General features: G+C 60.9%; 1 protein-coding gene and 1 long non-coding RNA gene across 3 annotated transcripts; one reads left to right on the top strand and one right to left on the bottom strand.

The window, feature by feature from the left end:
- Positions 1-594: 594 nt before the first annotated feature.
- Positions 595-8,604, bottom strand: LOC120392425 (killer cell lectin-like receptor subfamily F member 1). Its single transcript, XM_039517177.1, has 7 exons — positions 8,485-8,604; positions 7,417-7,506; positions 5,789-5,821; positions 3,407-3,607; positions 2,087-2,241; positions 1,451-1,563; positions 595-766 (listed from the first exon to the last, which is right to left on the bottom strand). Exons 1-7 carry the CDS (start codon positions 8,567-8,569, stop codon positions 646-648), a joined length of 798 nt encoding a protein of 265 aa, XP_039373111.1. The 5' UTR covers positions 8,570-8,604; the 3' UTR covers positions 595-645.
- Positions 8,605-9,882: 1,278 nt separating this feature from the next.
- LOC120392544 lies at positions 9,883-13,390 on the top strand. Of its 2 annotated transcripts, none has more exons than XR_005591713.1 (3): positions 9,883-10,458; positions 11,696-11,942; positions 13,272-13,390. It is a non-coding gene; the product is annotated as an uncharacterized LOC120392544 (long non-coding RNA). The 2 variants fall into 2 exon arrangements; XR_005591714.1 differs by lacking the exon at positions 13,272-13,390 and adding an exon at positions 13,112-13,253.
- Positions 13,391-15,026: the final 1,636 nt, after the last annotated feature.

Below are 15,026 nucleotides of genomic sequence, written 5' to 3'. Positions count from 1 at the left end.
TCTGCGTGGCCGAGTCATCAGCTCCCCGTGTCCCCCTGACCCAGCCCCTGGGGGAGCTCCCGCCAGCCCCCTCGCATGGCCAACCCCGCTGCAGGCTGGGATTTCCTGGGCACACATGGGCCAGCAACCGACAGGCCGGAGCCAAAGGCGGCCGAGGTGGGTGTAGAGAAAACACTATTTACCTCCCTGCATTCTGAAAACTGATCATTTATTCCTACCCTTTGGTTCCTGTCTCTTACCCAGTTACTGCTCCATGAGAGAACCTTCCCTCTTATCCCATTACAGCTTCCTTTGCTTAAGAGCCCTTGGTGAGGGACCTCGTCAGAGGCTTTCTCAAAATCTAAATACACTATATCCACTGGATCCCCCTTGTCCACATGCTCGCTGCCCCCCTCAAAGAATTCTAGTAGATTGGTGAGGCGTGATTTCCCGCTACAAAATCCACGTTGACTCTTCCCCAACAAATTATGTTCCTCTACATGTCTGAGCACTTTGTTCTTTTCTGTAGTTCCAACCAGTTTGCCCGGTACTGAAGTCAGGCAGTGATCACTGATGTGCTTTGAGATCCTCACGTGACTGGCACCACATGAAGTGTTAAGGATCATTCATGATGGTTTTATTGATGAAAGGCCCTGGATGCCCCATTCAGAGCGGGACGGCGTCTCTCCGGCAAATCCAGTGAAGTACAGAGCTGCAGGCATCAGAATGAATCCATTTCCCCCACACCGCCCCACAGCTGTTCTCAACCGGGTCTGACACCAGAAACCTGTGGGACGAAGGAGAGGGCCCCTGTCAGCGCGGGTGGGTCCGTCACACACAGTCGGTAGCAGCTCTTCCCTGTTCCAACGGGATCCGCAGTCGTCGTCTCCTCCAGCTCTGCCCTGGGGGCTGCCCCCTCTCCCCACTGGCAGGGCCCTGGCCAGGGTCTCGAACGGCCTCTCCCTGCCCAGAGCCCAGGGACCTGCTCCAGCCTCCTCCTCCCTGCTGGGCTAGACCCTGCCCAGCTCCCTCCCCTGCTCCGCGTCTCCTCCCCACCGGGCTGGGCCGACGCTGCCCCCTCCTGGTCCCCTCCTGCCTCTGGCTGCTCTGTGTCTCCCCCTCCCCCCTGCCCCATTGTCTGGGGGGTCCCCAGGGCTCTGGCCTGGCCCCTTTGCTCTTCACCCTCCACACCCCGACTCTGGGCGACCTCCCCCACCCCCAGGGCTCCAGCCACCATCTCTGTGCTGGGGGATGGGCAAATCTCTCCCTGCCCCATGGCCCTGTCTGCTCCCACCCAGCCCCCCTCTCAGCCGGGCTCCCCAGCCCCCCTCCTGGGGTCTCAGCATCGTCTGACACTGAACACGGCTCCTCCCGAGCTCCCGACCTTCCCTCCAAACCTCCCCCAGCCCTGGCCCTGGCCCCCTCTGCCCTCGGAGGGGAGGGAAAGGGTTTGACTCAAGGAATCACTCACTGGGTCTGATCCAGCCGAGAGCCGTCCAGCCAGGTCCAGGCCTTCTGCGGGGAGGGGACGGACAGTCCAATCCAGAACAGATGTGAATGTGTTGTCAGGTCCTTTATGAACTCCTGCAGGGAGTGTGGGACAGGCAGCTGGTGACCAGATGTGCTGTTGGACTCTTGTCTTGTGAATCCAGGTTGTCAACAACTTCAGGACCAGAACATCTGTAGGTCTGTTCATCTAGCCCTATACACACCCAGTATCCAGCCCCATACATCTATCCCCATAGACATCCATCCAACTATCCCCGATAGACACCCCTCTATCCATCCATCCATCCCCATCCAGCCCCTGTCTCTCTGTACCCACCCGTCCTCACACACCCCCAGCCCCTCTCTCCAGCTGAGCTGTGTCAGGCACACCCCAGAAGGGGGAGGTACCGGTGGCTTTAAGCCTCCTTTGTGTGCCCCTAATCCTGGGGCTAGTGAGTTAGGCTGGGATTGTCAAAGCTGCCTAGGGGGTTTGGACACCCCATTATCAATAATTAATGGCAACAGGGTGTCCAAATCCCCTAGGCAGCTTTGAAAATCCCACCCCTACCATGTAGCCTATGGGCCCTTGGACTCTGCACCCAGGGCCCAGCCCCTTTACCAGCTCCTCCCGGTCCCGGATCACCAGCAGCTGGGAGCCCCTCGCTGAGCAGTCGGCGCGGCTCTCGCTCCACGTTTTACCTCTTCTGGAGACCCAGTAGCACTTGTCCCCGCGCAGCTGCCAGTCCGTGGGGCAGAGTTTGCACCCGGAGCCCCCTGCAGAGAGACGGGCGTCATTAATGCTCTGAGCCCTCTGGGCCTCATTCCCAGCTACTCCCAGCCTGCGACTGGGGCAGGAATGGGGTTCAAATGGGTTTGAGTCCCCTTTGTGCTCCCAGAAATCTGGGGCTGGATCAGGCCCTGCCTGGCTCCTGGCATCAGTTACAGCAGCCTCGGGGCTGCTCTGCCTTATCCAGTGCTCCCACATGGGCCCTGGGGAGCAGAGAACACCCATAGCGCACAGCACTCTGAGTAGCCACACTACCAATCTGCCCCCCATTTTGGGGGTTGGGAATGGAATGGGGGAGGGTCCTTACCCCAGCTCCACACCAGCCGGAGAGGCCTTCCCAGGACAGGGGAGAGTCTCAGGGGCCTATGGACGCACTTTAAGGCCCCTTTACATGGCCAGAAAGGCCTAGAAGGGTCATGGAGGAACTGGGGGGAAGGGGTGGTGTTAAGCTAGGAACAGGACGGGAGGCTGGGACCCAGGGGCGATGGGGACTGGGAGGGGACATGGGGCCCAGATGACAGGGAACGGGCGGGGGTGGGACCATAAGACAATCTCACTAATAAGAGGTGAAACACCCCCCCCCCCCCCACACACACACACTGAACAACAATTGGACAGCTTTGTATGACACTGTTATTCAAATCTTCATGGCTGGGTACTACCCTGAACAGCCACTAGATGTCGCTGCCCCAGGCCCGGTCCCAGCTGAGGCAGGTACATTCGTAGCCTGGCACCGAGCGGGGCTGGTGGCAGATCGGTGCAGCCAGCAGGGGGCGGCGTGTCCCTGCCCTGCAGGATCCCCAGGGGCTGGGACGGCAGCAGGGGCGGCTCCAGGCACCAGCACCCCAACCGCGTGCCTGGGGCGGCAAGCCACGGGGGGTGCTCTGCCGGTCGCCGCGAGGGCAGCAGGCAGGTTGCCTTCGGCGGTTTGCCTGCGGAGGGTCTGTTGGTCCCACGGCTTCGGCGGACCTCCTGCAGGTGGGCCGCCAAATCCACGGGACCGGGGACCTCCCACAGGCAAGCCATCGAAGGCAGCCTGCCTGCCGTGCTTGGGGCGGCAAAATACCTAGAGCTGCCCCTGGACGGCAGCTGGGTTCCCACTGGCCATGCCCAGGGCAGTGGGCATCTCAGAGACACACGAGCTGGGGTTACCTGCTGGGCCGGGCGGGGCCGGGGGGCACAGCTGGGATCGGAAACGCTCCAGGCGGGCGCTGCATTCTGCTGTGCTGGGGTCTCTGCTCCCGGCTCTGTCGCTCCCAGGGGGTGTCGCTGTATCTCTGCTCCCGGCTCCGTCGCTCCCAGGGGGTGTCGCTGTACCTCTGCTCCCGGCTCCGTCGCTCCCAGGGGGTGTCGCTGTACCTCTGCTCCCGGCTCCGTCGCTCCCAGGGGGTGTCGCTGTACCTCTGCTCCCGGCTCTGTCGCTCCCAGGGGGTGTCGCTGTATCTCTGCTCCCGGCTCTGTCGCTCCCAGGGGGTGTCGCTGTATCTCTGCTCCTGGCTCCGTCGCTCCCAGGGGGTGTCGCTGTACCTCTGCTCCCGGCTCTGTCGCTCCCAGGGGGTGTCGCTGTATCTCTGCTCCTGGCTCCATTGCTCCCAGGGGGTGTCGCTGTATCTCTGCTCCCGGCTCCGTCGCTCCCAGGGGGTGTCACTGTATCTCTGCTACAGGCTCTGTCGCTCCCCGGGGGTGTCCCTGTATCTCTGCTCCTGGCTCCGTCGCTCCCAGGGGGTGTCACTGTATCTCTGCTCCCGGCTCCATTGCTCCCAGGGGGTGTCGCTGTACCTCTGCTCCCGGCTCTGTCGCTCCCAGGGGGTGTCACTGTATCTCTGCTCCTGGCTCCGTCGCTCCCAGGGGGTGTCGCTGTACCTCTGCTCCCGGCTCTGTCGCTCCCAGGGGGTGTCACTGTATCTCTGCTTCCAGCTCCGTCGCTCCCAGGGGGTGTCACTGTATCTCTGCTCCTGGCTCCATTGCTCCCAGGGGGTGTCACTGTATCTCTGCTCCCGGCTCTGTCGCTCCCAGGGGGTGTCACTGTATCTCTGCTCCTGGCTCCGTCGCTCCCAGGGGGTGTCACTGTATCTCTGCTCCCGGCTCCATTGCTCCCAGGGGGTGTCGCTGTACCTCTGCTCCCGGCTCTGTCGCTCCCAGGGGGTGTCACTGTATCTCTGCTCCTGGCTCCGTCGCTCCCAGGGGGTGTCGCTGTACCTCTGCTCCCGGCTCTGTCGCTCCCAGGGGGTGTCACTGTATCTCTGCTCCCGGCTCTGTCGCTCCCAGGGGGTGTCGCTGTATCTCTGCTCCCGGCTCCGTTGCTCCCAGGGGGTGTCACTGTATCTCTGCTCCCGGCTCCGTTGCTCCCAGGGGGTGTCACTGTATCTCTGCTCCCGGCTCTGTCGCTCCCAGGGGGTGTCGCTGTATCTCTGCTCCCGGCTCCCTTGCTCCCAGGGGGTGTCGCTGTACCTCTGCTCCCGGCTCCGTCGCTCCCAGGGGGTGTCACTGTATCTCTGCTCCTGGCTCTGTCGCTCCCCGGGGGTGTCACTGTATCTCTGCTCCTGGCTCCGTCGCTCCCAGGGGGTGTCACTGTATCTCTGCTCCCGGCTCCATTGCTCCCAGGGGGTGTCGCTGTACCTCTGCTCCCGGCTCTGTCGCTCCCAGGGGGTGTCACTGTATCTCTGCTCCTGGCTCCGTGCTCCCAGGGTGTCGCTGTACCTCTGCTCCCGGCTCTGTCGCTCCCAGGGGGTGTCACTGTATCTCTGCTCCCCGCTCCGTCGCTCCCAGGGGGTGTCACTGTATCTCTGCTCCTGGCTCCATTGCTCCCAGGGGGTGTCACTGTATCTCTGCTCCCGGCTCTGTCGCTCCCAGGGGGTGTCACTGTATCTCTGCTCCTGGCTCCGTCGCTCCCAGGGGGTGTCACTGTATCTCTGCTCCCGGCTCCATTGCTCCCAGGGGGTGTCGCTGTACCTCTGCTCCCGGCTCTGTCGCTCCCAGGGGGTGTCACTGTATCTCTGCTCCTGGCTCCGTCGCTCCCAGGGGGTGTCGCTGTACCTCTGCTCCCGGCTCTGTCGCTCCCAGGGGGTGTCACTGTATCTCTGCTCCTGGCTCCATTGCTCCCAGGGGGTGTCACTGTATCTCTGCTCCCGGCTCCGTCGCTCCCAGGGGGTGTCACTGTATCTCTGCTCCCGGCTCCGTTGCTCCCAGGGGGTGTCACTGTATCTCTGCTCCCGGCTCTGTCGCTCCCAGGGGGTGTCGCTGTACCTCTGCTCCCGGCTCCATCGCTCCCAGGGGGTGTCACTGTATCTCTGCTCCCGGCTCCGTCGCTCCCAGGGGGTGTCACTGTATCTCTAGTCCCGGCTCCATCGCTCCCAGGGGGTGTCACTGTACCTCTGCTCCTGGCTCTGTCGCTCCCAGGGGGTGTCACTGTATCTCTGCTCCCGGCTCTGTCGCTCCCAGGGGGTGTCACTGTATCTCTGCTCCCGGCTCCGTCGCTCCCAGGGGGTGTCACTGTATCTCTGCTCCAAGCTCCTTCGCAATCAGGGGCTGCCAGGGTCTGTCCCTTCTCAGACACCAAATGGGAAACTGCAAAGCAGCGTCAGTGGGAGTGAGGTGACGGGTCAATGTGACGAGGGAGTTGCTGGTAAAAGCACCAGCACCGAGCCCTGCGGAGACACAGGGCCTGCCCCAGACCCTGTTCAGCCCCATCGCCACTGACTCCAATGGACTTCGGAGCAGCCCCAAAAGTGTCCGGGATTGAAAATCACTAGGAATTAGGTGCCTAAATCCCTTGGGCTTCTTTGCCAACCCAGCCCATGTTTCCACCCATTGGCACCAACAAAACACCCCAGAACTGGCTGCGTGGGGCTGGCCAGACTGAATCAGCCCTCGGGCACACGGCTCAGGGGTTTGAGCACGGTGTGAGGAACTGGGAATGTTCTCAGTGTTTGCTCTGAATACGGTGTTGGTGCCTCAGTGTCCTCTAGGCAGTTCTTAGTATCTAGGTGGGGGGATCAGGGTGTGTGGTTGCTGCAGAGCAAAGGGCCAGTGCACCTAATGCCTGACACTCTGTCTCCTGGCAACTGATGGCCTGGGCCCTCCTCTGCAAGGTGCCAACTGAAGGTGTTGGAGACAAAGAGGTCAGGTGGCCTCCTGGCCCGGGAAAGGGGCTGAGCAGAGAGGAGGGGCTGGAGGGGGTTTCAGTCTGGAGCTGGCTGGGGACGAGGAGTGAGGGCAGACGTGGGGCTCTGGCTCACTGCTCCCCAGAATGGACCCGGCTGAAGGGTCCCGTTCGCTGTACCTACAAGCTCTGGTTTAGACCCCGTTCCTGTCATCGACTAAACCTCTGTGTTCCTGGCTGGCTGAGAGTCACGTCTGACTGCGCAGTGGGGGGGCAGGACCCTGTGGCCCCCCCAGGACCCCGCCTAGGCAGACTCGCTGGGGGAAGCACACGGAGGGGCAGAGGATGCTGAATGCTCCAGGGTCAGACCCAGGGGGTGAAGCCGTGGGAGCTTCTTGCCCTGCAGACAGGCTGCTCCGAGGGAGAGGAGGTTCCCCAGAGTCCTGCCTGGCTTGGTGGGGAGCAGCTCCAGAGCAGCCCCCAGGCCTGCTAAACCCAGGGTTGTGAGTTCAGTCCTTGAGGGGGCCATTTAGAGATCTGGGGCAAAAATCTGTCTGGGGATTGGTCCTGCTTTGAGCAGGGGGGTGGACTAGATACCTCCTGAGGTCCCTTCCAACCCTGATAGTCTGTGATTCTATGAACCCGCGATCCCAGCTCCAAGGGTGGACAGACCCAGCTACCTCTGAGCAAGGAGCACGACGCCCCCTAGTGGACACTGAGAACTTGTCCCCCAAGTCAGACCCTGCCTGCCCCTCAGTTAGGGGTTGATTGATGCCCTGAAGCAGGAGGGTTTATAGCCCCTGCCAAAGCACTTGGTACTTGCTGGCCCTCTGCCTGGGTCTCTTTCCTCTTATACGTGTCCTGATCTTTCACTGAGCCCTGCTAAACTCATGGCCCCAGTGAGATCCTGTGGCAGGGAGTTCCACAGGCTCATTGTGACTGAGCATCTGTTTTAAATGTGCAGCCTCTCAATGTCACTGGCCGTCCCTGCCCCGGTGTCACATCCACGCTGCAGACTGACGCACCCGGACAGATAAAGCTACAGCCTTTGGTGACTCACCACAAACCGCCAGCAATAGCACAGTCACTGCCAGGATGAGATTCCCAGCCCCTAGAGCGACCTGAAGCCAGCCAGGACACTGACGGGAGCCTGTAAGGAAACACGAGCAGAGCCAGGCTGAATTAAGGCCCAGCCACTCTAGATCCTGGCCTTAGGTCCCAGCTCCAGGAGTCAGGCGATTGTACTGGGATCTCAGCTTTCATTTAGAAGAGAAAGGCAGTTTTCAGCCCCCATGGCTGGGGAGAAAAGATTGAAAATGTGACCCTCCCGAAGTGTTACTGATACAGTAACACTGCCTGAGTTTGCAGAGAGCCTGCACCAATTGCTCTGAGAGCAGGGCTCTGCTCCACGAATCGCAAGAACCACTGTTTTGGAAGCTCTGCAAACCCCACCTGAAACCCTGGTTTCTATTACCAGATATGGGCAGGAAACGAGGCCTAGTGGGAAGGAAGTGAGTGTTAATGGGTTAAAACAGCAGGGGCTGGGGGTCAGGACTCCGGGGTTCTAGCCCCAACTCTTGGAAGGGAGTGAGGGTTAATGGGTTAGAGCAGTGGGGGTTGGGGGCCAGGATGCCTGGGTTCTCTCTCTCTGGCTCTGGGAAGGGAGTGGGGTTCAGTGGTTAGAGCAGGATGTGTCTGGGAGCTAGGACTCCTATGTTATAGTCTCAACCCTGGGAGGGCAGTGGGGTCTAGGGGGTCGGGGCGGGGGCGGGGGGGCTGGGAGCCAGGACGCCTGGACTATATTTCCATCCGGGGGAGGGGAATGGGGTGTAGTGGGTGTGGCCTTGTGAAAGATTTTTTTTCCGGATCTGTGCCTCAGTTTCCCCCATTTGACCCACCTTTTTGGCTTCCAGAGGGGGAAGCTCCCCAGTCTCGCCCCCACTCTCGCTCTGTCACGTGGGGGCTCCCCCAGGCTCTTTATCTCCATCTGCAGCACTACCCCACCCTGTGATAGAACCACACGACCAGACCCTGCTGCCCCCTGGCCCGTCTCTGGGGTCCCGGCTGAGGCAGGTACATTCATGGCCTGGCACCCGTAGGGTGGGAGGAGGGGGGATGAAATCACTACCTTGGTTCCAAGCTGGGGATGGGCCACCGGAGCCGCCCTGCTTGGGCCGCAGGTTGAATGGCATGTAGCCCTCCTCGTCCTCCATCGTGCCCGAGTGAGAGGCGCTGGCGAAGGCGCAGGCAGGGGGTGAGGGGCTGGGCTGAGATCACACAGGAAGCTGATGCTGGGCTGCAGCCGTGTGGTTTGTGGGGGAACGGTCACAGGATCCGTCCTGAATTTCCTCTCTCTGCTCTGGCAGATGTTGGCTCTGTCACGCGAAAGCTCCCAGCCAGCCCCGGACACCCCCCATCCTCCACTCCCTGAGGGGGATCAGCTGCCCTGACACCAGGGTGAGGGGCGCAGTGTCAAAAATCTGAGCTCTGTGAACAGGGTCAGAGCCTCAGCAGGTGCCGCTCAGAATCAGTCCCACTGATCGACCCAGCCCGGGATCGGGCCCAGCAAGTGCCTGAAAACCCCTTATAGCCAGAGGGAAACAGCTCAGAGCGCTGGGGTGAGACCGATCCCTGCTCTGGGCCTGCAGTTCCCAGCTGTGCCCCTAGGTGGCAGCCAGCCGTGGGGAAGGGGAGAGCACGGGGTGTGCGGCTCCGCTGGGACAATTCGCCATGATACCGCCCTGCGTCCCCAAGCGAAATGACCGGGGCCAGAATAGCCGTAGCCAGGCTGTGCCCCTCACCCTGGCATCAGGGCAGCTGCAGGCTGCATTAGGGCGGGACGGGCAGGGCCGCCCAGAGGATTCCGGGGGCCCGGGGTCTTCGGCAGCGGGGGGCCCTTCCGTTCCGGGACCCGCCGCCGAAGTGCAGCCCGGTCTTCAGTGGTAATTTGGCGGCGGGGGGCCCCCGCCACGGGTCTTCGGGGCACTTCGGCGGCGGGTCCCGGAACGGAAGGGCCCCCCCCCGCCACCGAATTACCGCCGAAAACCGGGCTGAACTTCGTCGGCGGGTCCCGCTTCGGCGGTAATTCACCAGCGGGGGGGTCCTTCCGCCCCGGAGCGCACGGCCCCCCCCCCCCCGCCAGCGAAGACTGGGAGCGGAAGAAGCTCCTGGGCCCGGGCCCCGCAAGAGTTTTCCGGGCCCCCCGGAGCGAGTGAAGGCCCCTGCTCCAGGGGCCCCGAAAAACTCTCGTGGGGGCCCCTGTGGGGCCCAGGGCAAATTGCCCCTCTTGCCCCCCCCCGCTGGGCGGCCCTGGGGACGGGGGCGACCATCACTGGCTGTGACCAGCCCCTGCCTGCCTGAGCCGACTGCTGCAGCAGCAGCGAGCCCCTGAGACCAGACGCTCTGACCAGTATCTCTCCCCTGCCCCCACCCCACCAGCTGCAGCTTCCTCTGTGATCTCACACCACAGCCCTTCACTGCCCCCAGCACCTGCCCCCCAGCTCCTGGCTGCCCCCCGTCTCCTCTCTCCAGCACGATGCAGCACGAGGAGGGTCCCCAGCACTGAACCTGTGGCCCCAAAAGGGGCGCGTGGGATCGTGCTGAGCCGGGTGGGGAAGCGCCTGGGGAGAGACCCCCCCCCATGCCAAACTCCCCACGGCTGGGGCCCTCTGCCCCCCCCCACCAGCCCCACTGACTCCAAGGGGCCGTGGCCTGCGCAGGAAATGCAGGTTCGGGCCTTGTGCATTTCACCCCTTTAGTCACCTGGGCCCCCCAGTCACGGCGAGGAGAAGGGGCTCGCAGAGCAGATCCGGCTGCGCCATGTGTCCATCTGGCCGCCTGGCGCGTGGGGGCCCCCGTGTCAGAAACAAATCCCAGGCCGTGATCTCGTGGGCTGGGGGCACCGGGCGCGGCTCCCCCCTCTACCTGCCCCGCTCAATGCGACGGGCTCCCTGCTGGCGCCGCGGGGACAGGAACGGGGCCCACGGTTTGTGCCATTCAGGCTGGTGCAGGGAAGATCCAGGGGTCGTGTCCGGGGCTGAAGCAGCCGGTTCCCCAATTGCCCTCGATCCCCTTGGGTCTCAGCCGCATTGCCCCCCCGCAGGTAGGCTCCTAACCCCCCTGGACACCGATGCTCGTTGGGTGGTTTCCCAGGCCGCTCCCAGGAATGGCAGAGCCGGGTGGGATCAGTGGGTGAGGAGTCAATCTGATGGCCGGAAAGGGAAGCAAATGCAGGGCCGGGCTGAGGGTCTCGGGGAGCTGCCTGAAACAGTCTGCATGGCCCAGTCATCAGCTCCCCGTGTCCCCCTTACTCAGCCCCTGGGAGAGCTCCCGCCGGCCCCCTCGCATGGCAAACCCCGCTGCAGGCTGGGATTTCCCGGGCACACATGGGCCAGCAACCGACAGGCCGGAGCCAAAGGCGGCTGATGTGGGGGGGTGTAAGAAACCTGGAGCTGGTCGCCAGGCCTTGAACCCATCTCTAGCGCTGTGGGAAACTGAGTCGCTTCTGAGGCAAACTCAGCTGGGGCTTGGCAGAGCAGAAGTGCCACCTAGTGGCCAGTTCGGGGACTCCCGGGGAGCGAATACAGTCAGCTTTACAAACCGCCTGGCGTCTGGGCGTTTAGCCAGACCACCGGCACTTCCCCCAGGCCTCTGCTGCGCTGGGTGCTGTGCAGACACTGTGAGTCCCTGCCCCAGAGATGATCCTCCGGATAGACAAAGGGTGGATTGGTATCCCCATTACACAGACAAGGAAACTGAGGCGCAGAAATTCTCAGACCAGGGCCAGCTAATCCAGTGGGTTTTGACCTTTTTAAATTTGCGGACCCCTAATTTTTTTTCAAATGGAGGTGCAGAGCCCTGGGGAAATCTTACACATAGTCTGCGGATCCCAGGTTGAAAACCACTGACCTAATTAATCTCTGGCAGGGCTTAACATACAGATTAAGTGATTTGCCCAGGGTCACCCGGCAGGCTGTGGCAGAGTTGAGAATTGAACCCAGATCACTGAATCCCAGCGCTTTACGGTCCTCTTCCCGTCCTCTTTTCAGCCCAAATGACCCCAACGTACAAGGAGGAAGGAGATCTATAGAATTCACTGCATCCAGCCCTGAAATGCAGCCGCCTCTGGGGTGGGTCGTGGCCGCTGTTCACCAGCACACAGCAATGCCAAGGTGGAGAGGAATCCTGTATCCGCCTGAAACTGCCAGGGGAATTTTGGGAGGCAGAAAGGAAACCCACTGGCGATTCACCCCCACCCCCCGTGCCTGCCTAGCTGTAGCTCAGCACTGATCCAGAGGAATTTTCCGTCCAATTAACGCTGGTTCTCCCATTTCCTCCAGCGGATGGATCCGGGTGCAGATGCAGCCCACTTCACTGGCTGCCGCCCAGGAGCAAACACCACTGGTTTTCCCAGGCCATGTCTCCTGCCCAGCTCGCCATCCAGGAGCGGGAGAGTGGAGCAGCTGGAAGAATTCAGGGGGGCAGATCAAAGGGGTTGCATGAACATGGACTCGTCCAGCCTACTAAGTTCTTGGCCTCCGTGATTTCTTGTGACAGTGAGTTCCGCAGTCTCATGCCATGTTAGAGGTACAGATATTTCCTTGGATCCAGTCTGAATGTACTTATGAGTTTCATTGACTGTCCTCTGGTTCTTGGGACAGAGAGAATAATTCCCACTCTCCCTTCTCCATCCCATTTGTTAGAAGTTTATCCTGCTCCCCTGTCCCCGTCTCCTCTCTAGGACAGCAATGCCAGTCTGTTCAATCGCTCTTCGCGGGAGGGTTTTTTCAGGCCGTTGATCGGTCTCGCTGCCTGTCTGTTAGAAAAGGGCTGTGATTTTCATGTAGTGACACACACCGCCCGTATGGTCCTGCCTCACAAATGAAAATGCCACAGACACCGAATAGCTGATCTCAGAGACCCCAGCGTCAATCCGGAGTGACCCCGCTGCAGGGCCGGACGCTGAGCTCAGTGATCCTGGTATAACCCCCCCGCCCCCTGAAAATCAAAGGAATCGTGGCTGGATTCTGATCTCCGTGACCCTGGTGGAAAATACAGAGTGACCGCTCTCCAGTTCCACCCGTTTACACTGCTTGGGAATCTACTCCACTGATTCCGATTTGCTACAGGTGGGGATCCGGCCGCGCTAGGAGCTGTGACCTATTGACACCAGCTGTGGGGGGGGAGTCCGGGGGGACTGGAACTTGCCCATCTGGCCACCCCGAGTTGTGGCCACGCTGCGTGCCCGGTGACTGCCCTGCCCGGTGACGCAGGAGCAGCTGCTCAGCATGTGACCGAGGTCTGAGGTTTGCCTGGCTGACACCCTCAGTCACAAGATGAGGCATTTCGAGGAGGGCACTGGCGGTTCTGGGAAGTCAAACCTCTTTCCTGCAGCCACCACAAGCTGCCTGGCCCAGGCTCGTCAAAGAATTGAGGATCGGGACCCCTGTGCTACCCAGCCCTCCAAAACCCCATTCCCACCCCGATCGGGAATGGGTTTAGAGGGGGGTTGGACACTGGTATGGACTTCTCAGCTCACTGCCAGTGTAAATTTGAGCCCAACCCGCTCCCCGCAGGAATGATGGGGAGTCATAGAATCATAGAATCTCAGGGTTGGAAGGGACCTCAGGAGGTCATCTAGTCCAACCCCCTGCTCAAAGCAGGACCAAACCCAACTAAATCATCCCAGCCAGGGCTTTGTCAAGTCCTGACCCTGTGGCACAGCTGACCTCCCTGTGTGCTGCATTTCCCCAAAGTCACGTTGACACCGTGCCTGGAAACCGTAGCTTCACCAGGAGCTCGCGCTGCAAAACCACTGAGAGGTGCAAAGCTTGTGGGGAGGAAGCGAGAAAGGAGATTAAAGAGCCTCACGACCACAGGCGCTCAGGGCTGCATCCTCTTTCTATCCATCTGCAGAGGCTTTGCTGAGTCAAAACTCAGGCAACCACATCGTTTCAAGACACACCGATCAGACCAGGTGAGCATGTCACCCAGTCTCCTCTGGCCGGTGACAACTCCTCCAGAGGATGAGTCAAGGAATCCTGCAGCGATTTGGCTAACCTGCCCCCAGGGAAAAATTTCTCCCTGACCACAATATTAAAGAGGTTGAGTTCCACCCTGAAGCATGAGTTTTATTTAATATTTAATATATATTTAACAGTGGGCTTTTCAATCGAGCAGAGAAAGATCTAACACGATCCAGTGGCTGGAAGTTGACGCTAGACAAATTCAGGCTGGAAATAAGGTGTAAATTTTTAACGGTGAGCGTAATTAACCATTGGGACAATTTACCAAGGATTGTGGTGGATTCTCCATCACTGACCATTTGAAAATGAAGACTGGATGTTTTTCTATACGATCTGCTCGTTTGGGCAAGTTCTCTGGCCTGTGTTATCCAGGAAGTCAGATTAGATGATCATAATGGTCCCTTCTGGCCTTAGAAGCTGTGAATGTGGAGACAGACTGTGGAACTCTCTGCCACAAGATCTCACTGGGGCCACAACCTGGCAGCGTTTCGAGGAGGATCACACCTTGATTTGGAGAATGAGACTCTCCAGAGTTCTAACAGGGAGGGGTTCACAATCGCTGTGGTTGGCAGAGCTAGAAACTTTCCTGCATCTGGGCAGAAACCAACCTGTGACCACGAGGTGCCAGGCTGCGGCCCATAACCCACAGCCACTGACTTCACCGCCCAGTCCCTGGCTTCTCGTCGCATTCACCCTCCCCCTTCCCCTCCTTCCTTCCCCTCCCTCTGCCCGCCCCGGCTCTGAGGACGAGGAACCGGTGTTTCCTCTCCGCCCCAGCCAGCGAGGGCTCACGGGACGGCTGGCGGTTTGCGTTTCACACACACGTTTCTCCTTTCCCAGCCGGGCAGGCCGACAACCCCACTGAGTCACCCCCCAGGCACCCCCTGCGCGCCCGGCTCAGCCACCCCCGGAGCCGGTTGTCCCAATTTCTAGGGCCTGAAACACCCCCAGCCATTGGGCTCCCTTAGGGGGAGGATTTCCCAAGAACCCCACCCCGTTTCCTCCATTCCCAGCCCTTCCCCCTCTGGCTCAGGGCCTTCGTCCCATCAACCCAGCTAGGAGGTCTCTGGCCGTGTGGGAGCTTTGAATCAGAGTCTTGCTCTGCAGATCTGAGCTCAAACGGCCTCAATCCCTGACCACCAGGCCCCAAAGCCCCCACCCCAACCCCCTGCCCCTGGGAGCCAGGTCAGTGCAAGGCAGACCCGCTCCCCGGCTGACGGAGCCCCGGGGCTCGGCAGTTCCGGGGTATCTCGGGGGAGGAGAGGGAGACTCTGTGTGTGGGGCTACAAAGGGGATCCTGATCCTAATTGTGAGGGATCCCCACACCCCAATCCCTTGGGGAGGGGGATTCTGCATGCTGCCTGATTTGGGGTTGGAGGGGGCAAGCGGGGGCTTATTCGCAATGCTGGGGTCTTGGTCAATTTACACCCCAATTCCATGGGGAAGGCATTGAAGCAGGGTGACCTCCCTGAGTCTGTGTTTGGGGGGACAACCCCAGATTGGGCCCCCATCCCAGCTCTGCAGGGTTCCCCCATGTCTGTGTCTGGGAGCGCCTCCTCCTTGAGATGTTGTGTCCAGAGTGCACCCTGATAAACACTGGGGGGCTGGCTGAACCCCTAATTGTGGGGGGAGCTTTCCTGGGGTG

Source organism: Mauremys reevesii, unplaced genomic scaffold (genome assembly GCF_016161935.1).
Source record: "Mauremys reevesii isolate NIE-2019 unplaced genomic scaffold, ASM1616193v1 Contig1, whole genome shotgun sequence".
NCBI lineage: Eukaryota > Metazoa > Chordata > Testudines > Geoemydidae > Mauremys > Mauremys reevesii.
Note: the sequence above shows the minus strand (reverse complement) of the source record. Positions and strands in the feature narration are given on the sequence as shown.

Excerpts from the sequence above, each read along its gene's own strand:
- LOC120392425 (XM_039517177.1), bottom strand. The coding sequence starts at position 8,569 with ATGGAGGACGAGGAGGGCTACATGCCATTCAACCTGCGGCCCAAGCAG. Across the intron at positions 7,507-8,484 it reads ATCCCCAGCTTGGAACCAAG|GCTCCCGTCAGTGTCCTGGC; the intron begins GTAGTGATTTCA and ends GTTTCCTTACAG. Across the intron at positions 3,608-5,788 it reads GTCTGAGAAGGGACAGACCC|CGACACCCCCTGGGAGCGAC; the intron begins TGGCAGCCCCTG and ends GCAGAGGTACAG.